The following is a 23,565-nucleotide window of genomic DNA, read 5'->3' as shown; positions in this document are numbered from 1 at the left end:
CGGTCGAACGACCCTTTCTTTTTTTTTAAAATATATTTTATTGATTTTTTACAGAGAGGAAGGGAGAGCGATAGAGTCAGAAATATCGATGAGAGAGAAACATCGACCAGCTGCCTCCTGCACACTCCCCACTGGGGATGTGCCCGCAACCCAGGTACATGCCCTTGACCGGAATCGAACCTGGGACCCTTCAGTCCGCAGGCCGACGCTCTATCCACTGAGCCAAACCGGTTTTGGCCAAACGACCCTTTCACAGGGGTCGCCTAAGACCATCCTGCATATCAGATATTTACATTACGATTCATAACAGTAGCAACATTACAGTTATGAAGTAGCAACAAAAATAATTTTATGGTTAGGTCACAACATGAGGAACTGTATTTAAAGGGCCAGAAGGTTGAGAACCACTGTCCTATGAGTTTCTGGCACCAAGTCCCAGGGTGGGGGTGCTCATTCTCCTGATAGAAGAGGAAAGAGGATGCCAAGGAGGGTACAGGCAACATCCTGTCACACTGGAGATTCTGAGAACTTACCGCACACCAGTTCCCACAGTCCCGTCCATCTCAGCCAGACTCAACTTTAGAGCAGATCACTTGGAAGGCCCACCTAGGCTGCCCCTTCCAGGAGACCTGCTGGCTGCCCCCCATCCCAACCCTGCAACGAACACACCAGTCACTGCCGAGAGCTGCCACCAGCTCAAGCAACTTCCACCTCACCACCTCTGCTGCAGTCAAAACGAGGAGCAGGTGACAGGGCAGGGGAGATGAAACATCCTGGGGCACAGCTCCTGAATGGGGCTCACATCACACGCAGACCCCCCACAACCTTTGGAAGGGCTGGTCCGACATCCAGCGGGTCCTACACCTCTTCCCAGCCACACCAGTGCTCGGCAGGTTCCTTGTCCTCCATCCTCGTCCCCCATCCTGATGGCATGTGCCACTGCTCACCTCCACACAACCTAGAGCTGAGGCCACCAAAGCCCCGCCCCTGGGCCTCCATGAACCCCCCTCGCTGGATGTCAGGTGTTAGGTGGGAAAGCGCTCCCCAGCCCACCCAGGTCGGCCTCTCCACCTTCACCTCCACCAAGGCTCTGGGTGGAGCTGGTGCCCTTGACATAGTCATGCAGGTTGATTTTCAATATTTCTTTTATTCCACCATAACAGCCTACCCAATCCTTACTATCCCCCTGAAGTACCCGCCTGTGCCCCAGGTCACCGCTCCTCCAGCCACGTCCATTCTGAAGAGTGGGTGGCCTCTCTCTCTAGGAGGCACCTCGGTTCCTGGCTCAAGGGGCCTGGGGGCCTGGGAAAAGCGCCTCGTCCTGTGGTCCTGGGAGAAGGCTCAGCAACACCCAGTCCCCTTTTCACTGCAACAAGGCTGGGCGCTGCTTGTCTGGACTGCGCGCTCAGAGGTCAGGCTGAAGCGTCATCGTCCTTGGCAGGTTGCTTGGTGATGGCTCTCACTTTGCACCATAACAAGAAGAAACAAAAAATGAAGGCATTCCAACTAGTAATTCCTCAGACGACAACAAAATTAAGGGCAAAAATCAACATGATTTGGCAAAAGTTTTTAAAATTTTAAATTAAAAAAAGAAAAAACATTCACACAGAAGAGATTTAACTTGTCTGCTTTGAAGAAATACATTAAAGAAAGTGGAAAGTTAAAAAAATATCAAACCCCAAATAAGGATAAAAATAGATGTATCCTCTGTAAAAATCTGGGCAAATCTACTGAATCATTCATATCTATTCAGTATTCAGAGCGTGAGGTGCAATATCCGAGTATAAAAAGTTAAAAAAAAATTAAAAAAAAAAAAAAAAACAGCAAAAAACTCAAGACACTGCCCCTGTGCTGGGCGGGGCGGCGGCTCGCTCGGGCTCCGGCCGCTGGAAGCCACAGTGTCTGGTCCCTGCTGCCCCCCTGCCCACCGAGCTTTAAAGGTCCTCCCTGGTCCTGCGGGGCTTCGTGGCGTGCTCTTCTACGAACTTGCTCAAGTGCTCCAGGTCTCTGTTTCCATCCTCAAACTTAATCGGGTTCTTTTTGTCCCCACTGGGCGCGAAGTAGATGGTGGGGAAGCCCTCGACCTTGTAGCGGTCATTGGTGATGTCGTTGGCGGTGGCGTCCATCTTGGCGACGACCAGGTTCTTGTGGCCCTTGTACTTCTTGCCCAGGGCGGTGTACACGGGCTCCAGCTGTTTGCAGTGCCCGCACCAGGGTGCGTAGAACTCGATGAGGACGTCCTTCTTGGGGTCCATCACGATGGAGTCGAAGGTCTTGCCCACCACGACCTTGACGGGCCCCTTGTTGTTCTTGGGCACAGGTTGGGATTTGATAACTGGCTTCAGTTTTCCTGCCGAGGAAAGAAAGCAGGGGAGGGACGTGAGCGATGAAAAGGCCCCGGCTCTGCCTGGACTGGGTAGGGCCTTGCCTCCAACAGCCCATCCTTCAGTTTCCTGATCTCCTCAAATCTTCTACTTCCCCAGTCCTTGCAAAGGCCAGAGAGGGGGCAGGTGGCCCCCCCAGGGCTCTGGGGCCACTGGGTCCTGTCCAGGGCGGCTGTCACATAGGGAGAGCCGGTGCCTGGGGCTGCACAGCCGTGTGGGGAAAGCACTGAGCAGAGAGGCAGACAGGGGCCTGGGAGGTCTGCCCATGACAGGCTGGCGCTGGGGACTGGGCCATGTGCTCAACCTGACCAATACAGACATGCATGTAATGCCTCAAAGAAATTCCCACATACACACAACTTTCCACAAACACCAAAAGCCTGTTTTAATTAAGTAAGACTTCTTGACATTTCCAAGACATACCTGCCCTTTTTCCTATTACAAAAAAAAAAGAAAAGAAAAAGAAAGGTGTATCTCCATCTCTATCCTCCCTGAGGCACCCAGGGAACAAACCAGGTGTGGGCTCAGCACAAGCGATGGGACTGAAGAGTGCCCTCGCCTGGACGCCAGGTGCGCCCGCAGCCACCCAGGCTCGCGCAGGGGAAGCCCGGCCACACGCAGCCCACCTTTTTTGAAAGCTGTGACGAACTCTCGGAGGGTGTCGGAGTCAAACTCATCGGGCTCCATGGCAAACTTCCGCCCACCCTCGTCCAGGATGGCGGCATTGACGTCCTCCCCGCTCTCGCTGAGCCCCAGGTCCTTCACCTCCGTGGCAAAGTCGTCCTCGTCAGCCACGGCAAAGGTGTACTCCGGGAAGTCCTGGGCCACCTCCAGCACCTTGCTCCGCCAAAACTGAGTGGCTGAAACAGGACGAAGGACCGTGAGCCTCAGAGATGAAGGTGAAGATTCTGCCCCTTGGATTCTAACAAGGCTTAGGCTTCCATCGGAGAGAAAAGCATTTCTGAAAATGCCACCTCTGTGAACAAGGGACCCTGGTCGAAAGCTCCACCAGCCCAGGAGGCCTGCATAAGCCCCTGCCTGGAGCACAGAAGGACAATGACCTGAAGCCATAAAGTAAACACACTCCCACCCACCAGGGCCTGGTCCCTCACCCGCTCTGTAGTCAAAGCTGAAGTCCACGCTGTAGTAGACGACCACCAGAGGGCGGCGCGTGTACCGCTTGGCGTCGTTGGAGGGCTTGCGGTGACCCACCAGGGGCAAGGTGTGTTTCAGCACGAAGTCCTTGATGGCAGAGCCCTCTGTGGAGCCCTGCAAAAAGTGAGGACAGGTGAGGGTCGGCCTGACAAAAGTGGGGCTCACCTGACACTCCCACCTTTTGCTGCCACTGTTAATGAATACAGATGGGACGGAGCACGCGAAGAGGGGGTCACTGAAGGTGAGATGCTCTGGGCTCACTCAAGCACACCCCAGTAATTCCCTTTCTCCAGTGAACCTTGAGAGAGCTTGTGGGGCCACCGCAGAGGCCCCCGCCCGGTCCTCCGGGCCTGGGCTCACTGTGCTATCAATTAGGAAATGCTGGAGGAAGGCCCGCCTCCGGAGGACAGTTGTTACCACAGCCAACTGAGCAGAGGGTCCGTCTTCCCCGTCTGATCCTCACGACTGCCCTATGAGGACATTTCAGACGACAGGACACAGCATGAGGTGCAGAGAGGCCCAAGTGCACCCAGATGGTGAGTGGCCATGACAGCTTTGTGGGCTTCCTGGAGAAATCACCCCCGTGCTGCCCACTCCAAAGGACAGCGTGGTCTCGGGCAAGAGCATGGAGCCACAGCTGTGACTGGCCCAGAGATGGAGCAGTGTGGAGACTCAGCTCACACTGGCACCCAGGTGACTTCCAGGTAAGAAGGAGCAGTGTGAGGCACTGGCATTTACACAGAACCTGTGATTGGCTGGGCACAGAGGTGGTCGCTTGGGGACACTGAGCCCAGGCTGTCAGAGGTGAAATGACTGCCCTGAGGGACAGGCAGCGTGTCCTGACACAGGGGCTCACACTAACTGAGGATCAGAGCCAGGCACTCAGACACCAGACTCACAGGCACCCCGAGGGTGGGCACAGCCACTTCACGGTATAGATGAAGATACCGAGGGGCAGTGAGGTTAAGCTGCTTGCTGAAGGTTGTACAGCTAGAAGTGGTGGAGGAACACCACACCTTCCCCCACAGCCTGAGTCCCACCTGGACAGGACAGTCAGGGAGGTGGCCCCGTGCAGCCCTGAAGATGGGCAGAACTTTCCAAGTGAGAGGAAGAGCAGGAAGGAGCAGGGGACAAGGCATCGAGGCTCTGGCCCTAGGGTACCAGGAGGGTGGGAGGAAAGTGCCAAAAAAGCAGTGAGGTGGGTGGCAGGGGGTGTCACCCAGAAGGCAACCTCAAGAGTAAAGTGGCAGTGCCCTGGCCAGTGGGGCTCTGTTGGTTGGAGCATCATCCCATGCACTAGAAGCTCACAGGTTCGATTTCCAGTAAGGGAACATACTTAGGTTGTGCATTTGGTTCCCAGTCGGGGTATGTATGGGAGGCAACCAATTGATGTTTCTCTCTCAGTTCAATGTTTCTCTCTCCATCCCCTTCTCTAAAATCAATTGAAAAAAAAAAATCCCTAGCTGGTTTGGTTCAGTAGATAGCTCATCGGCTTGTGGACTGAAGGGTCCGGGGTTCAATTCCAGTGAAGGGCACATGCCCATGGTTGCGGACTTGATCCCCAGTAGGGGCGTGCAGGAGGCAGCCAATCAATGATTGTCTCTCATCATTGATGTTTCTATCTCTCTCTCCCTCTCCTTCCTCTCTGAAATCAATAAAAATATATTAAAAAAACACCACCACCTTGATAAAAAAAAAAAAAATAGAGAGAGAGAGAGAGAGAGAGAGAGAGAGAGTAAAGCGGCAGCGACAGCAGGCGAACTTGCGGAGTTGAGCACACACCCTGAGTTGAGCCTCAATGTGGACTCCTTGCAGAGCAAACAGACAAGCTGTCCTCTCTCAGCAGCTCTGGGTGCTGGCTTTACGCCTCGGTTCACCTTATCTGTCCTGCCCTTGTCTTTCCTTTGTCCTGATTTCTAAATCCACTTTTTAAAAACACTCCTTCTCATTATATTGTGTGAATTTTTACAAAATAGCCTTATGTAACTTTTGGAACAAAGGTGGTATATGAATAATACCAATCCATTTAAAATTGAAAAAAGCAGGCAAAAGACAAAAGTCAAGCGGCAGTGCTACATATACCAGACTGGACTGTGAGGCTCTTAGCCCCTCTGAGGTCAAGGGCCTCTTCAGGAACCTGCCAAAAGCTACAGACTCCTTTCCTGGGAACATGGACACCACACAGGCTGTGCCCGACTCCCCGAGGTCACTGCTCCACGGCCATCAGGGCCCTTCTTTGGACGTGAGACTTCCAGAAGAAGCAATGGGAGTCAGAATCAGGGCTGTCTCCAAGGTCATGCTCCCAGTTCGTAAAAAAGACCAGAAGGGGCATGGCTGCCCCCTGCAGGACACGTCCAGAGGACTAGGTCCCACACCACATCCTCCAGGTCCCAGGGGAGCCCTCAGCCCCAGCCTGGCCCAGGAAGAACACCTGCATTCTCCCTCAGCTGCTTCTAACTGGCGTGGGACCTTGGGTGAGACAGCTCACTTGGCTGCATCCAGTTTCTCTCTAGGAAAGTAAAAGCTTTGGGTTCAAGATCTAAGGTCTCTTCCAGGCCTGAAGACCTGCTCACTGAAGCACTCAGTTCGCTGAGCTGGGACCGCCTCCCCTTCTAGAGGTGAATGTCACGTCCTTCAGGAAGATGGGGGTGGGGGTAGCAGTGGAAAGAAAGGCCAACTCCACGAGCCATGCGCAGTTCCACAGAGTGAACAGAGGCCTGCCATCGCCCCGCAGCCCTCAGTGTCTGGGGTCCCGGCCTGGAGCAAGACAGACACAGGCCAGACCCTCAGTGGCGGGGACCTATGGGAGGCTGGTGCCAGGAGGTCTGAGTGGTGTGAGAGGTGGAGCTCTGCCAGGGGCCAGGGCTCCTCACCTGTCGGGTGTGTGAGTGCTGCCTGGGTCCCTCGTGTAACTCCTGACCAGGAACCTTCCTACTGGCTGTGCTCCAGGGCCAGAGCCTTCGGTGGAGGGAAATCTCCATCCTTCAAAACCCCTGCGATGGCGCCACCAGGATCCTCATGCCGATCACATGCCCAGGGGCTGGCACTTCAGAGGGCCATCGAGGCCTGAGCGCCCTCACCCACCTGGATGTCCATCATGTTGCTCCTGGGCTCGTATTTGGACTGGAATTTCTCAGGCTGCATCATGACCAACTTCCCTGGGGAGACTTTCAAGAACTTAGCAATTTCAGTGCTGAAAGTGTGGTGGAATTTGTAATCTTCTCTCAGGTTGTTAGCTGAAAAATGAACCAAATGATAAATACACAATTCATTAAATTGCTTAAACAATCAAATTTTAACTCATAACCCACATCAACCAAAGCAAATGGCCTGGAAATAGTGTAATGACCACCCGAGTTCTTGTGTGGACAGCACCTCAAGCTTTAAGGTTGGATTTTTAAACTTGGTACAGGCCTAATACCTTAAAACCTGTATCTTGGAATTTATAAAAAAAAATTTAACAAACTGAATGTTCACAGAAAAACTTAGAGCTAATCTGTCAGGTGTCCAGTTGACTGCCATCTCCAATGCTGGGAAGCACATTGGTCACGGAGAGGCAGTCTCGGGAGGTGACGGTGAGCGTCGCACACTGCTGTGCGCACATGGTGAGCTGGCACACGCAGCACCTCCCGGGGGCCTAATCTCTCCTCAGTGTGTGTGTGTGGGGGGGCTGTTGGTGGGCTGGGGTCCTAAATGTGATTCCCTAACTATATATATTGCGTTTAAATCTCATCAAACTCACAAGATAAAACCCTGCTGTCTGGATACTCAAGAACAGGGGCTGGCCAACTTTTTCCAGAAAGGACCAGACAGTGAACGCCTGTGCCTTTGTGGGCCACACTGCCACAACCACTCGATGCTGGGCTCAAGTGTGAAAACAGCCAGACAGTGTGTGAACAAGTGAGTGCAGCTGTGTTCCAATAAAACCATAAACCAGGCGAGGCCTGTTTGTCAACTCTGCCCTCATTCTGGGGTGACCAGACCTCAGTCTCTCTGCTCTGTCCTGGCTGAGGCACCTACACCCCCCTCTAAGGCAGTTAGCATATCACATGACTTGGGGGAGGCAGCCTGGAGATGCCATGGCTCTCAGAAGCAGACAAAACCAGATTCAAATCACAATTCTGCAACCTGCTAATGGTGTGACGCCAGACATGCTCATTATGCACCTGCCCAAGCCTCAGTCCATCCTCTGTAGAAATGGGAGTCTACCTCGTAGATCGCTGTGAGGATCAGTGAGGCAACCCACCCAGAAGCCATTCGCAGGCTAGCCTCCCACCCTGTTCTAAGCCTCCAGGTGCCCCAGATATTAACAGTTGGCCAAGGACAAAGAGACAAAATTGCCTCAAGAATTTGGTTAGCCACCCCCCTTATTCAGACCCTTCTCCCACTATCCACAGACCACCCTGCATCCCTAGGGCTGTCTCGCTCCTTCCATGCAGCCCAGGGAACAGGAATGGGCCAGCATAGTAGGCCCAGTGACTCTCACCTCTGCCTGCAGCCTAACCAGATGGAGCCCGAGAGGCACACGTGTCTGACTAGAAGTGGTGCCTGAACTGGCGGTGTGGGCAGCACTTAGCCCACCCACCACCCAGCCTACTGCCCCGGGCCTGATCACAGACACCACACCACACTCCTCCCCCCAGCATGTGCACACACACAAATGTGACTTGGGTCTAGGGTTCCTGTGCAAGTTCCTTCTTGATTACTTACGAGTGGATGACAGGGTTACCTACCCGTGGTCGGCAAACTGCGGCTCGCGAGCCACACGTGGTTCTTTGGCCCCTTGAGTGTGGCTCTTCCTAAGCCTTAGGAATACCCTAATTAAGTTAATAACAATGTACCTACATATATAGTTTAAGTTTAAAAAATTTGGCTCAAAAGAAATTTCAATCGTTGTACTGTTGCTATTTGGCTCTGTTGACTAATGAGTTTGCTGACCACTGACCTAATCAATGAAGACCAAGGAGCATGAGCGGAATTTAGCTCTATGGTAAGGTGTACTACATTAATCTGCATTTGACATGTGCATGACTGTTACAGAAGTCAGCACATTGCAAGCAGTGCGTTTGAAAGATGACAATCAGTACTCTAAAGTAGAAAAACAAGCTATTTTTGGTGTGAGTGCAATGAGAGGGTAGAGGGTACTCAGAAGGAAGTGATGGGGATGGAGGAGATCCTGAGTGTCCCTGAATAAACCAACTTTCATTCACAACCTAAGGGCCATCCTGGATGGCAAGTACACCTGCCCCCAGGCAGGGGCCAGACTTGGGCAGACAACTGTGCCCACCCCCACAAAACACTACTACTGACAGCTGGTCATAACAATTTCACTTCTCACATTAGCAAGACTAGTACTTATGGGTGCTTATTAGTATCACCAGGCACTCCATCTACATTATCGCAGTTAACATAACCACCTTCGAAGTAGAAAAGGTCACCATGGTGGACAGAACACCAGGTTGGTCAGGTCACTGTCTGCGGTCAGTCAAGTGCTAACAATGGACAGAGCCAGGACTCAAACCCAGGTCTGATTCCCGCACTTTCTGGTAAAGAGCCTCCCCTTGCAGAGAGGCTGGCTTTGGGAAGGGGGTCCTGGAACGCAAGGGAGATAAGACAATGAACTTCACTGTGCCCCCCGCCGCCCCACTGTTTATGCACAATTAAGGCAACAGAGAACTAACCTCCAAAGCTGACAGCTAAGCCTGTTCCCATAAATGCTATGCAATTCATCAAGCCATCCCCTAAATCGACGCCCAGGGCTGTTATGCAAAGGCAGCAGGCTCCCCGGTGTCTGTCCAGCGCAGAGGACCACTACTCACCAGCATCCTGGTACAGCTGGTAGGCCGGGTCACTCTCTGCCTTGAAGACTCCAATGATGATGACATCATCTCCATCCTTCAGGAACTCTTGGACCTGCTTCAGGGCCAAAATCTCCTTGGAGGGCGGCCCGGACTGCTCAATCATGTAGTCCACGATCCCTGGGAGCAGAGCACCCGCCTGAGGAGGGGCTGGGGCTCCAGGGCACTCTGCCCACCGCCCACATCCACCAGGGAGCTTCCCCACCCCACTGAGCTTGGAGAAGGAAGTGGCCCCTACCGTATTTCTCCCTTGGGCCATTGTATTCAAAAGGCTTCCCCTTGCGGAAGATCTTCAGGGTGGGATAGCCGGAGACACCAAACCTCTTGGCCAGGTCTGTTTCTGCGGTGGCGTCAACCTTTGCCAGAGGGATTGGGGGAGAGCGCTTGCTCAGCTCCTTGGCGGCCTTCTCGTACTCGGGGGCCAGCTTCTTGCAGTGCCCACACCTGCCAGAGCAAGCCAGTTCGGTCAGGGGCCTGTTCCAGTGTGGACACAGCCTCCCAGTTACACAAGGTGCAAAACCCAGCCTGTGTTCCTGAGCAACTCAGTGCGATCCAGCAGACCTCCAACTGTCTCCGGGCGAGGGTGCTGAGCCAGGCCCCTCACGAACCAGCTCGACATGGCTTCCTCCCGTGGCATACACACACGCACACACATAAACACACGCACACGCACAGGCACAGACCAGAGCGCAACTATGACATGGGGTAAGATGTGGGAAAGGCCAAGACAATGTCCTAAGAAGGGAGATGTGGGTCAGGTAGGGACACAAGTCAGGGACGGCTTCTTACAGGATGTGACAGTTGAACTGGGACATGAGGGACGAATAGGAAGTGGACAGGAGCCGAAAAAGGTGGGTGAGGGGAGGGGACACCAGGCAGGAAAGCTGTGGGAACCCTGAGGCTCTAGCATGAGAAGGGGACACATGTCGAGTGTGCAGCAAGGCTGAGGGTCATCTTCCAAGATTCACTCTGGAACAAACAGCCATTAGCAGAGACAAAGACAGATTCAACTCTCAGGAGGGAGACAACGAGGCAGGGATGACAACCTGCGGTAGGTAGAGCGAGGCCACCAGATGCCACCCCCACCTTCATCTCTGTTCTTTCCTTTCTCCCAGCTGGTGAACTTCCATAAACAGCATTCCAGGCCCCCTACCCGAGGTGAAGGGTGTCACGGCTCTCAGTGCCTAGAGAGCCACAAGCTATCAAAGCGCTTTCACACGTGTTCCTCAGAGATGCTCCCTGGCCAGGGTAGGTGTGCGGTGGCGAACCTAAGCCTAGGCCAGGTGCTCAGCCATGTGCTCCAGCCTTGAGGAACCCAGGGAGCCCTTTCACGTGGGTCATGTGGGCTTCCCCCATATCCTAGGCTTATGTTCAGCCTCATCATACCCCCCAGGAAAAGACTGTAAAAGGCCACCCCTTTCCGGAACACTTAGCAGCTCCACGTCGCCCTCTGTGCAAGGTGGGGATGCTGCACCCAGGCCATCTCTGCGCCCCCCCCCCCGCCCAGTGCTGGCAGGGTACCCAATACAGGACGGGCCTACTGAATCTCTGAGTAACATGAGCAACATTATCTTACCAGGGGGCATAGAACTCCACCAGAATGATGTCGGCATCGTTCACCACTTCATCGAAGTTATCTTTGGTCAGCACAAGTGTGACTTCTGGTGGAGGCGTCCAGTTGGGCTGGGAGATCTCTTTGACCTTGGCAATAATTTCTGAAAGAAACCCAACAAGACTGAGCACAGGCAGACTTCTCGACAGCCCAAGGCCAGCCTGACGAATGAGACTCTATCATCATCTATCCTGATGAATTAGACTACAGTACTAACTGCAAGTGAACACTAAGACGTCACCTCCCAGTGCTTGATCACACATGCTGATCAACAGCATTGGGGGCATCCCCTTAACATGTACACACCTAGCACTAACACATTACAGCATCATAAAACATTGAGGAAAATGGAGAGCAGCGGCTCCCAAATGCTCAGGCTGCACTGGCATCACCTGTTATGAAGGGAACTTTGAGACCCAGTCCAAGTGACTTCCTATCCTCGATGTGGAATCCAGGTCCAACAAAGGGAAGGCACTTGTCTAGACAAAGGGCTACTGCATGGCTAAGACCCAAACCTTATCCAGGGCTATTAGCCCCAGGAATGGACAATGGAGCATGGGTGTTTTTTTTAAAGCGATTAAAAGATTCCTAAAGGATACCACAATCTTATTTGTTCATTCATGTAATAAAATTCACTTAGTGCCTAATGTGAGCAGGCAGGGATCCACCAGCCTGGTTTAAGAGACCTGCCTGGCTCCCCACACCATGGTTCCCAATGTGCAGTCTGAGCCTGAGGCCTCAGCAACCCCTGGCTGCTCGTAAGAAATGCAAATTATTAAGCCTGACCTGAAACTTACTGAGTCAGGGAACTCTGAAGATGGGGCTCTGCATCTGTCTTAAATGACCGCCCCTCCGTTTTGGTGATTCTGATACAAGATGAACAGTGAGAACCACTGCTCTAGGACAGTGATTTTCAACCTCTGTCATCTCATGGCACTAAAATTAATTACTAAAATTCTGCAGTACGCCAAAAATATATTTTTTGCTGCTCTGATAAAAAAAGTTATAATTTTGATTCATTTACACAGGATGGCTATTGTTGTATTGCCTATTGTCATACTCTGACTCTTGTATCATTTCATTAAAAAAAAAATGTTCTGCCCTAGCTGGTTTGGCTCAGTGGATAGTGTCCCAGTTCAATTTTGGTCAAGGGCATGTACCTTGGTTACAGGCTCAATTCCTGCCCCTGGTCAGGGCACATGCGGGAGGTAACCAATTGATGTGTCTCTCTTACATAGATGTTTCTCTGCCTCTATCCCTCCCTTCCACTCTCTGAAAAAATCAATGGGAAAAATATCCTTGGTGAGGACTAACAAAACAAAAAATTTTCAATTAATCTTATGTCATTTCTTAACACATGTACCCCAGATCTTGTTTCATGGTCTGAAATTGGAAGATACCCCTCCCACCCAAGGACAAGTTTATTTTGATCTTGGTTAGCTCAAATATACCAGAAAGGATCACTCCCAGAAGCTGGTGCTCTGAGGGGTCACTCACAGTCCTCCCAACTTGTCTTCCTTCCCCCCCGTTTTTTTTTTTAAATATATTTTTCTTGATTTCAGAGAGGAAGAGAGAGGTAGAGATAGAAACATCAATGATGAGAATCACTGATTGGCTGCCTCCTGCACACACCCTACTGGGGATTGAGCTCACAACCCAGGCATGCGCCCTTGACTGGAATCGAACCTGGGACCCTTCAGTTCACAGACTGATGCTCTATCCACTGAGTCAAACCAGCTAGGGCTTGTCTTCCTTTGTATTACTCAAATCTCCTCCCCGGCTTGGTACCACTCAGGTACTACTCACCGTCCTGGGTCCTGGAACCCTCGTAGTCGACAGCCTGCCCCTTCTTGAGGATCTTTATGGTGGGGTAGCCGCTCACATCAAACCTGCTGGCCAGCGCTGACTCTGAGGTCGCATCAATCTTAGCGACAGGAATGGGAGGGTCGTTCTCCTTCAAGGTACTGGCAATTTTTTCATACTCTGGAGCAAACTGCTTGCAATGTCCACACCTAAGAAGGTTTGGGGAAAGATGAGCAAGTTGATTATATCCCTGGAGGCTTAACTCCAGCAATGCACACAAAAATGAGGCATCAGGGCGGGGAAAATCTGCAGTCAAGAGGAGACACACGAAATATCACGGGGAGGCCAAGCTGGCTGGAAGTCAAACATCAATTTTCAGCTTCCAGCTCTGCTTTGGGCAGAGACTTTCAATGTCTCTGAACCCTATATTTTCATAGGTTTCTCAAAATTTGGCCCAGAGACCCCTTGCAAGGGGCCTATGAGGTAAAACTTTTTTAAAAAAATATATATTGATTTTTTACAGAGAGGAAGGGAGAGGGATAGAGAGTTAGAAACATCGACTAGCTGCCTCCTGCACACCTCCTACTGGGAATGTGCCAGCAACCAAGGTACATGCCCTTGACCGGAACTGAACCTGGGACCCTTCAGTCCACAGGCCGACGCTCTATCCACTGAGCCAAACCGGTTTGGCTAAAACTCTTTACATAAACATTTTTTGTCTTTTTCACTCATTCTCTCAGACGTATATAGTGAATTTTCCAGAGGCTACATTGACTGACAATGGTGTTAGCATTTGGATGTTAACATGTAATGGGTTACTGTTACTTAAAAATGAGTAATTTTTATTTATTTTTAAATATATATTTTTTAATATATTTTATTGATTTTTTACAGAGAGGAAGGGAGAGAGATAGTTAGAAACATCGATCAGCTGCCTCCTGCACACCTCCTACTGGGGATGTGCCCGCAACCAAGGTACATGCCCTTGACCGGAATTGAACCTGGGACCCTTCAGTCCACAGGCCGACGCTCTATCCACTGAGCCAAACCGGTTACAGCTGTTTACTTATTTTTAAATATATTTTTATTAACTTTTAGAGAGAGAGGAAGGGAGGGGGTAGAGAGATAGAAACATCAATGAGAGAGAAATATCCTGCGTGCCTCCCACTGGTGATACAGCCTACAACCTGGGCATGTGTCCTGACTGGGAATCGAACCCTGCCCTCTTGGGTTCTTGGGTCTATGCTCAACCACTGAGCCACACCAGCTGGGTAAAATGAGTAACTTTTAAATTTCTGTTTTAATTCCTAATATGGTAAATACTAGTAGCCGGGTGCACGAAATTCGTACACATTAAAAGGGAATTAATTTTCCTAACCAGTTTGGTTCAGCGGATAGAGCGTTGGCTTGCGGACTCAAGGGTCCCAGGTTCGATTCCGGTCAAGGGCATGTACCCTGGTTGTGGGCACATCCCCAGTGGGGAGTGTGCAGGAGGCAGCTGATTGATGTTTCTCTTTCATCGATATTTCTAACTCTCTATTCTTCTCCCTTCCTCTCTGTAAAAAATCAATAAAATATATTTTTTTTAAAAAGGGAATTAATTAGCAGAGATATTTTAATATTGCTATTTGCCCTTTCTCTATAATAGAAGTGTGAGAGATGAAAAGAAATTAGTAAAATGTATATAAAAATAATATATAAATTTATTAATAAATAAACAGTAACAAAAGGATATAACAACAGAGGCACGATATAAAAACGACAAAACATGATATAAAAACAACAAAAAGCCCTGACCAGTTTGGCTCAGTGGATAGAGCGTCGGCCTGCGGACTAAAGGGTCCCAGGTTCAATTCCAGTCAAGGACATGTACCTTGGTTGCGGGCACATCCCCAGTGGGGAGTGTGCAGGAGGCAGCTGATCGATGTTTCTCTCTCATCGATGTTTCTAACTCTCTATCCCTCTCCCTTCCTCTCTGTAAAAAATCAATAAAATATATTAAAAAAAAAAACCACACAACAAAAACATATGAAAACAACAAAAACATGATATAAAAACAAGTGATGCAAACAATGACTGATAAAGTGATTAAACTTATTCTAGCCGGAACCGGTTTGGCTCAGTGGATAGAGCGTCGGCCTGCGGACTCAAGGGTCCCAGGTTCGATTCCGGTCAAGGGCATGTGCCTGGGTTGCGGGCACATCCCCAGTGGGAGATGTGCAGGAGGCAGCTGATCGATGTTTCTCTCTCATCGATGTTTCTAACTCTCTATCTCTCTCCCTTCCTCTCTGTAAAAAATCAATAAAATATATTTAAAAAAACAAAAAAAAACCAAAAAAACTTATTCTAATATCTCCCTGTACACCACAATAAGAGTGAAAACACTTTCAGAGTGCTTGACTAATTTCCCTTGTGATGAAGTATTTAAAACTTTAACTGTAACGTCACATGCTCTTCAAACTCGAGAGAAAGCAACATATAACTGACCATGCATGAAAACGGGTTCAGGTAGGAATATGCCTACTCTGTCTACACTTTGTCCTTGTGATTTATTAATAGTCATCACAAATGCTGGCATCATGGGAAACTGTCGTCGAATCAATTTAAATGAGAGGCCAGTGTCAGATGGGAACAAATTAATTCTTGGAATCAGAACAACCTTGGAATCAGAACAGGCCCAGAAATCAGGATTTTAAAAAGATTCCCAGGTGATTCTAATGTGCAGCCAAGGTTGAGAACCACTGATCTATAGATATAGTATTTCCAAAGGTAGCTTCAATGATAGATCCATTAAAAATCATTTCATTCTAAGCTCTGCTCCTAGGGCGGGTTCCTGCCTGAAACCTCGCCCTCCAGGAAACAGCTGGGGGAGGGCGCAGCCATTTCCAAGACAACCCCTGCAGGACTGACTTCCTTCAGGTTAGTCACACTTCTGGCCGTGATGTTATACCCAGGGTTTTTATATAAGTAGATGATAAACATAACCCACATGAAAGCTATTTGGGGTCCTCACATTTTAAGTGTTAAGGGATTCATTCCCTGGCCGGGTGGGTCAGCTGGTTAGAGCATCATCCTGATACACCAAGGTTGCCTGTGGGTTTGATTCCCAGTCAGGGCACATGATTCACTTATTTATGCATTCAACAAATGAATGCATAAATAAGTGAAACAACAAATCAACGTGTTTTTTCTCTCTCTCAAATCAATAAATAAAAATTTTAAAAATTAGTTTGAGGACTGCTGATCTATAAAATAGGAATAAAACCTCACAGACCTGTTCATAGGATTGTTGAAATTTTTTACACAAAATACCTAGTACCATACTCGAACAAAGCACCGGACACATAGGTACATCCTGACTATTATGTTTTCAAGTGAACCAAGGAGGGTGGGTGAAAGAGGAAAGAAGAGATTAGGAGATAACAGAAGAGAGATGGGGGAATACAAGACGGGTAACTTGTATCACTGTGAGGGTGAAAGACAGGAAAGGGAGCGGGCGCCTTGTCTGCCTTCCCAGGGGCTGCGTCAGGCCTACACACGGGAGCCAGCCTGACCAAGGGCAGGACGAGGGAGGTGGCCTTGAGATGGGTCAGATGTCTGTCACCAACACAGGTTTCCATATCATCAGAGTTTGTTAAACACCCACCCCTCCTGCCTTCCCTGGCTGTAACTATCAGAGGACAGGTTCATATTTGAAACTGCTGGGGACCACACTCTATAAGGGCTGGCTCATGGGATGTGCGGTGCAAATTGGCAGAATTCGGAGGTCCAGGTGATCCAGAGCCAAGGGCTGGCGTTCCTGCACCCAGCCACTCCTGCCCTGCCAGGGTCAAGCATGGGAGCAGAGGAACTTCGCATCCACCCTGAAGGAACCAGAATGTGGGTCCTTACCATGGAGCATAGAACTCCAGCAGCACCGTGTCTTTGTCAGCCACGAAGTTATCAAAGTTTACGTCAGTTAGGACTAAGACACCATTTTCTTCCTTAACTTCCAAGTCATCTTCCTCCTCTTCCTCCTCCTCCTCCTCCTCCTCGTCCTCCTCAATGGCCTCTTCTTTATTAGAATCTGAGCAGGAAATATCCAGAATGGTTAGAAAACTGGTGACTTTCCCGCCTTAAAAATTTTCCTAGAACCCCAAATCCTTCAAAATGTGTCATGAGTCTGGAATAGTCTCTGGGAACCCCCAGCAGATGGGGTGGTGACATCAGGACTTTCCACCCCAGAAATTCTGCTCTAAGTTTGCATACTGGGTGGCCACTTAAGATTTAATTTAAAGGGAGGCCATGGTTAAATAAGATGTCTGAAAACCAGACCTAGAATTTAAAGTCTAAATACCCCGCCCTGCCGGTTTTGCTCAGTGGATAGAGCGTCGGCTTGTGGATTGAAAGGTCCCAGGTTCTATTCCGGTCAAGGGCATGTACCTTAGTTGCGGGCACATACCCAGTGGGGAGTGTGCAGGAGGCAGCTGATCGATGTTTCTCTCTCATCGATGTTTCTAACTCTCTATCCCTCTCCCTTCCTCTCTGTGAAAAATCAATAAAATATATTTAAAAAAAAAGTCTAAATACCCCAGCAGGATCACCCCCCTCCCCAGAGGTGGCACCCCCTGCTCTGCATGCCTCCTGCCTGAATACAGAGACCCCAACATCAGCCCCCTCCTGCTCTGTACTGAACTCTAACTCACAATCCCTCAGCAACCCTCTTGCAGTCTCTCTAGCCCAGGGCTCCTCTGCACAGCCCATGCTCTGTGTTTTAGGAACACCTCGTTTTATGATTCCCTCTAGTTTGTGCTCCAGGGTATTAACTTTCACCGACGTGCTTCCAGCCTAGAAGCAAACCTCCCTTCCCAGAACACAGAATCCAAGTACACCTCATTATCAAGGTCGTTAATTTTTTGCCAAACTACAGATACAAGGCATTGTGGGACCACTGTTATTATTCAGGTTCTCCAGCTTCGGTCACATCAGCAGGTGCACTTGAAGCAAGCACGAGGACTTCATTAACTCCGAAGCCAGAACACTTCAAGGGGCCAATTATTGGTGTTTGGAGATGCTTCCCAGGAGATAAACCAAGATGGACAGTTTCCAAGTTTGGGGCCGAGGATGAGATCAAAGCATGAAAACCTACCCTTGGGATCCTGGAACTCCTGGGACTTACAGAGTCTGATCCCCGTCCCTAACTAATCCCCCCAACTACTCCAGGGCTGGCCCTGCAGCTGCTCAGGCGAGCCAGGGCACTGGTCTGGGTGGGGTGGGCAGCTTTGTCCATTACTGTTAAAATTTACCAATCCGCAAACTAATTACAAAAAGCAAACCAGTTGGGATGTTTAATACACAATACAATATACAGATGATGCATTATAGAATCGTACACCTGAACCTATATCATTTTATTAACCAATGTCACCCTAATTCAATAAAAAGCAAACCAAAACCACCCCCCACCCCGCCAGCCACTTTCCTCAAACATGTGCCTTTAAACACCTTACTGCTTTTTCCTGACTTCCACATTCCTTTGTCAGGAGAGGGAGAAATAGCTCTAAAATCCCCCCAAAAAAACCCCCACCAATTTGAAAATACAAACCAACCAGACTCCCCTGTCTCTTGGGACAAGTTCCCTCCCCTGCCCTCAGTTTTCCTCCTAGCCCACACCTTGCACTCTGGACCACAGTTCTGCAACAACCCTTCCTCTCACCTTATCACCTCCCTCCTCCATGGCAGGAACTCTGTGGGGTGGACAGACCTGCAGGGGCTCCAGGCCCCCAGCACTGTCATCAGGCAGCACCAAGAAGAACAAGGCTTCCTGGATGTGAAGGGGGCCAGAACACAGGGGAAGGCATCTTTTGCAAGCTCTACCCAAAATGACCTGCAGGGGGGGACTTGACGCGGGGTGTTCTGCTTCAGCTGGGGTGCCTGCCTAGGAGGCACCACACACCCTGGGGCCAGGATGGCCTGCTGTGGGCAGGGAGGTAGGGCTTGTGGGCCGTGCATATACACTCACTGCCTGGCTGCTCTGCCCAGTCAGATCTACCTGCAGAATCAAATTTACTTGCAGGCAAATGGAAAGACGGGAGGAGGGTTGAAAGAAAGCACTGGGGAGCCTGGTCTGCTCTTCAAGCTGGGAAATACAGCTAATGGAGAAAGAGGGACTTGGCAATCTGCTCAACACACAGGGATAAGGTGAATTTTACAAAAAGGAAAAGCAAAGATGCCTCCTTATCTATGCTGGGCCCGACGTGGTCTGTGAGCACTAGAGATGGGGCTCTCGTGATTAAATGGGTATCCATGAGTTACCGTGGGCCAGAGCTAAGAGTGAATTCCTTTCTTGAATTTAAAAATGTTTTCCACTCCTCCCCAACTCACAGACAAAGGACTGATTCCCCTGCAATCTGAGAAGGTGCTGGCTCTATATTCGCACCAACTAGATACCCACATTTCCCCGCAAAGAAAACACCTACTTTTTAGTGGGGAGACCACTCTTCATTGGGCTTCACTTTTAAGCCCAATGGATAAAAATATACCCAAAGCCTCTGGCACCTTCTGGAAGCGTGCCATCCTCAGCCTGGGGCCGATGCAGCCTCCCACATAGCCTCAATAGTGCTGAGCCCAGGTGGTAAAATGGGGCCCTCCTCTAACCAGGTTACTGCAGTACCTGTCCACTCCCACCAGCACATGTGGTGATAAGAATGGATCCCTGCCCGGCCTGGACGCTAGCAGCTCCTTGCAGAATGTCCTCATCAACTTTCTTAGCTCATCACTTCCAATCCCCACTACAGATGTCCCTGTAACAGTTGGATAAACTCTGCCATTAGGTCATACTGAATGGTTTATATTAAACATGGACTAGAGAAACTTGTTATCAGATGTAACATTCTAGCTGATATGGTTGACAGGGCTGTGCTGAGCTCTTAAACATTCTCTCATTCCTTGAGGGAAACACATCCCCTGCACTCACAGACAAGAAACTGAGGCACAGAGAGCCTAGGTCACCTGCCCGAGGATCACAAAGCTACTCAGTGATGGCTCCTGACCACTCCACTACTGCACTGTATTGTCATATTAGGTTTTCTTCTCAACACGCCCAAAGGTTTACGATTACTTCTCAGGAATGAAAAGAGAGAGGCAGCTGAAGAGTTCTTTAATGCTAGTGATTTTCCACTTAAAATCTAAACCCATCCCAAATAAAAGCAGGCATCAAAATATCTTCATTCTGTTCACTGGAAAGACGTGACAAGTAGAAGTGACGTCTAATTTGAGACATGAGCCGCAAACTGAGGCTTAAATCATCAGAGCTCAAGCTCTATTAGTGACCGTATTTTTTGGGGGGGAGGGGGGGCGCATCTAGAACCCAGACACCACTGTGCTGTTTGAACCTAAAATGTAAGAAAGGCACACAAAACGGAAAACCCTGCAGCCTTGTAATATCTGGGGAGGGGGAAAGTGTGGCCCCAAAATAAATCCACAGGACAAGTTACCTGTGAAAGTGAAGGGCAGGGATCCCCACAGGGATGGGCAAGAGTCCAGATAAGGGCTCGAAGCTCCACTCCGCCCCAGAGGATGCCCTGGGAAACCTGCCTCGGCCGTGACAACTCCAGAGTTCCCTGGCTCACCCCAAAGGCAACTGCTTCCCCGGCCTCCACTGCGTTAGTGACCTGTGGCCCAAATGACAAACGGACTGGTTATTAGTAGCCCTTGGTGTCCAGGCCATTTGCTTTTTAGCTACATTCCAAAAAGTACCCTCCAGCCCCACTGGTCCTCAAACTTGAACGTACCTCCCAAAGTTTATTCTATGAATCCATGAAGAGTGTGTCTAGAATGCAGATCACAGCCCTCACCCCAACTTCTGCTTTGGTATATTTTGGGACTCTGTATTTAAATAAGTACCAGGTGGTTTGGATAAAGGTCCCAGGTCACACTTGTAAGGCCACGCTGCTATATAGGTCCTTTCGGCAGGTGTTTTTCACTAGGTGCTGGCTTTTACTTCCTTTTCTATTTGGGTAAAGATTCTTGATTCAGTGACCACAGAGAAGTTACTCAATCTGTTTGAAAGAGTACAAAGTTCACACTTCCTTACACACTAATCTTAGAAAAGGGGCTTATTTATATTGGAACGAACTCAGTAGGAAAAGAAAAAAACTAGTCGTGGGGAGAAAGACAAGAGAGGAAGAAAGCTGAGACCCGTAACAGGATGCCCTGTTCTCTCCGAGTAGCTTCCTTTCCTTGCAGTGTGCTACTTGTCAAAGTTCTCTTAGCCATGTGTTCTGAGCTCGCTGATTTCAAAGCAAAACGCAGGACCCATGACTAGTAACTGTCGACCGATCGTTCCTGCGAGAGAAGGTGCTTCATGGGCACGGGCCACAGGCCTCATCCTTGACTCCCAGACCCAGCGCGGTGATTGGCACATAGTACGTGCTGAACAAATGTTCGCTGAGGGGCTGGCATCTCCGGGTTTAAAAAGATGCAAACCAAGCTATCCATTTCTCCCACCAACCAGAACCCTCAGGTCACTTATTTCCAAATGTAAAGACATTTTTAAAAAGTAAGATGCTTGCTGCCCACGACTCCTCTGGGCTCCCACTTGGGCCTTCACGCCCCGGCCTTCTCTGAATCCTGATTGGAAACATTGGCCCCTTCTCCTACACTCCCTGGGCGTGTTCGCCTGGACATTTTAAGCAATTCTCAAACTTCCCTTCACGGGAGCATGGATCTGAGGAAAGTCTGGGCGGAATAGGGACGAAGAAACCAATTGTAAAGAAGGCACTTTGCACCCCTCCGGTCCAAGCCTCGGCGGCAGCCCCGACCCCGTCCCCGCGCTGCCATCCCGGGATCTATGCGATGCGGGCCACCCGCAACCGGTCCCTTAAACTCCAGAATGTCAGCGCCGGCGTCAGTCTTGGAGGGGCTCCGCGCGGAACCCGCCGGCTCCGGGTCGCACCCACCCCCGCGCCGCGCGAGACGCTCTTCAGCCCGCAGGCCCGGCTCACCTGCGTCCGGCCCCCCGGCGCTCGCCACGGCCAGCAGTTGCGCCAGCGCCAGGAGCAGGACCAGCAGGCAGGCTTTCCGGAGCTTCATCACGGCGGCGTGAGCGCGGGCTCCGAGCACCGGCAGCAGCTGAGCGATCCCGAACCCGGGGCTCTGGCCTGGCGGGCGGAACGCGAGGGTCGAAAAGAAGCTGCCCCCACCCCTCCCACGAAGTCCTCGCTGGAGATTGGCTGGGGGCGAGAGCCGGCCAATCCCAGCCCGATCGGGGGCGCGGGCAGCGGGCGCCTCGCTGCGCGTCCCAGCTCCGGGCACCGCCCTCCACGCCTGCGCTCCTCCCCAGCTTCCTCCGCGCGCCGGGAGGCTCCTGCGTTTAAAGCTCTGAGCCCTAACGTGAGGTGCCCCCTTCTGATTGGCTGCGCCGGAGCCACCAATCAGCAGCTGCCACTCGGTTTGCCAGGAGCGCACAGGTTTAGAGAGGGAGCGGGGGAGAACAAAGGCGGCCGGCAGGAGCCTGAGGGGCGTGGCCGTACTACGCATCGTGGCACGATTGGGCGTCGGTGAGGTGGGCGGGGCCTGTATGTGCAGGGCGGGGCGGAGCTCCGGGAGGGCTGTTGTGCTTCGCAGGAATAACACGTGTCCTTAGAAGAGCGGTCAGCGCAAAGGCTGTCTGCTCAACCTGCAGCGGTGCCCGGAGACCAGGGAACTGTTTGGCGGAGAGGTTCGAACCAGTCTGTTGATGGGAAGAAGAAAACGAGACACCCGAGTCGGCCTCATGCTCCTGGTCTTCTCGTGTTTTTTCTTCTTGAGCAAATAAAAGCTTGCATTTCTTTCCTGGGCTTGGAGAAGGGATGAGCAGGTTTCTTAAATGCCCGAGTTTTAGTATGCCTGCAGAGTTATAGAAGACAAGGAGAAAAAATAAAACACAAGAGTGCAAGAGTATTTTTCTGTGTATACAAAGTGTTAAGTGAGGAAGAAAGAAAGCCGGCCTCTCGCAGGCTTAAATAATTAGAGTTTTTTTTGGTTTGTTTTGTTAATCCTCACCCAAGAATATTTTTTCCATTGATTTTTTTTTTAGAGAAAGTGGAAGGGAAGGAGGAGGGAGGGAGGGAGAGAGAGAGAGAGAGAGAGAGAGAGAGAAAACATCGACCTATGGAAATTGATCCCAAGACCCTCCTGTGCCAGGGCCAATGTTCTAACCACTAAGAACGCTGGCCAGGGCAACAATTAGAGTTTTTAAATTTAATATATTCTTTTTAAAAATATATTTTATTGATTTTTTACAGAGAGGAAGGGAGAGGGATAGAGAGTTAGAAACATTGATGAGAGAGAAACATCAATTCAGCTGCCTCCTGCACACTCCCCACGGGATGTGCCCGCAACCAAGGTACAATGCCCTTGACCAGAATCCAACCTGGGACCCTTCAGTCTGCAGGCCAACAACCGTTTAGGGCTAAATTTAATATAGTCTTATTGAGCTCCTGTGAACCTGATGGTTCCCCCTTATTTTTGTAGGGCAGAAAGACCTCAACACCAGAGTATACACTAAGTGATTTATTAGAATGCTATGAATGTAGAATGTAAAACAGTTAAACATCTTTTCTTTAACCTTCACCCAAAGACATGCTTATTGATTTTAGAGAGAAGGGGAGGAGGAAGAGAGAAACATTGATCAGTTGCTTCCCATACTATCAGTGGGTCAAACCCGAAACCTGTGTATGTGACTTGACCAAGAATCAAACCCAGGCCCCTTGGGTGCACCGGACAATGCTCC

At 50.3% G+C, this 23,565-nt stretch overlaps 1 protein-coding gene across 1 annotated transcript; it reads right to left on the bottom strand.

The window, feature by feature from the left end:
- Positions 1-1,127: 1,127 nt before the first annotated feature.
- PDIA4 (protein disulfide isomerase family A member 4) lies at positions 1,128-22,149 on the bottom strand. The gene is made up of 10 exons (XM_036328409.1): positions 21,797-22,149; positions 16,704-16,878; positions 12,816-13,021; positions 10,974-11,112; positions 9,636-9,841; positions 9,359-9,517; positions 6,624-6,775; positions 3,497-3,653; positions 3,011-3,244; positions 1,128-2,350 (listed from the first exon to the last, which is right to left on the bottom strand). Exons 1-10 carry the CDS (start codon positions 21,882-21,884, stop codon positions 1,935-1,937), a joined length of 1,932 nt encoding a protein of 643 aa, XP_036184302.1. The 5' UTR covers positions 21,885-22,149; the 3' UTR covers positions 1,128-1,934.
- Between the last annotated feature and the right edge of the window lie 1,416 nt (positions 22,150-23,565).

The sequence above is a fragment of the Myotis myotis genome, unplaced genomic scaffold (assembly GCF_014108235.1).
Source record: "Myotis myotis isolate mMyoMyo1 unplaced genomic scaffold, mMyoMyo1.p scaffold_m19_p_11, whole genome shotgun sequence".
NCBI lineage: Eukaryota > Metazoa > Chordata > Mammalia > Chiroptera > Vespertilionidae > Myotis > Myotis myotis.
The sequence above is the reverse complement of the archived record's forward strand: the minus strand, read 5'-3'. Positions and strand labels throughout refer to the sequence as shown.

Coding starts and splice junctions, on each gene's coding strand:
- PDIA4 (XM_036328409.1), bottom strand. CDS start 21,884: ATGAAGCTCCGGAAAGCCTGCCTGCTGGTCCTGCTCCTGGCGCTGGCG. Junction 9,842..10,973: donor GTGGAGTTCTATGCCCCCTG/GTAAGATAATGT, acceptor TTGCTCTGGCAG/GTGTGGGCACTGCAAGAAGC. Junction 2,351..3,010: donor CGTCACAGCTTTCAAAAAAG/GTGGGCTGCGTG, acceptor TTTCCTCGGCAG/GAAAACTGAAGCCAGTTATC.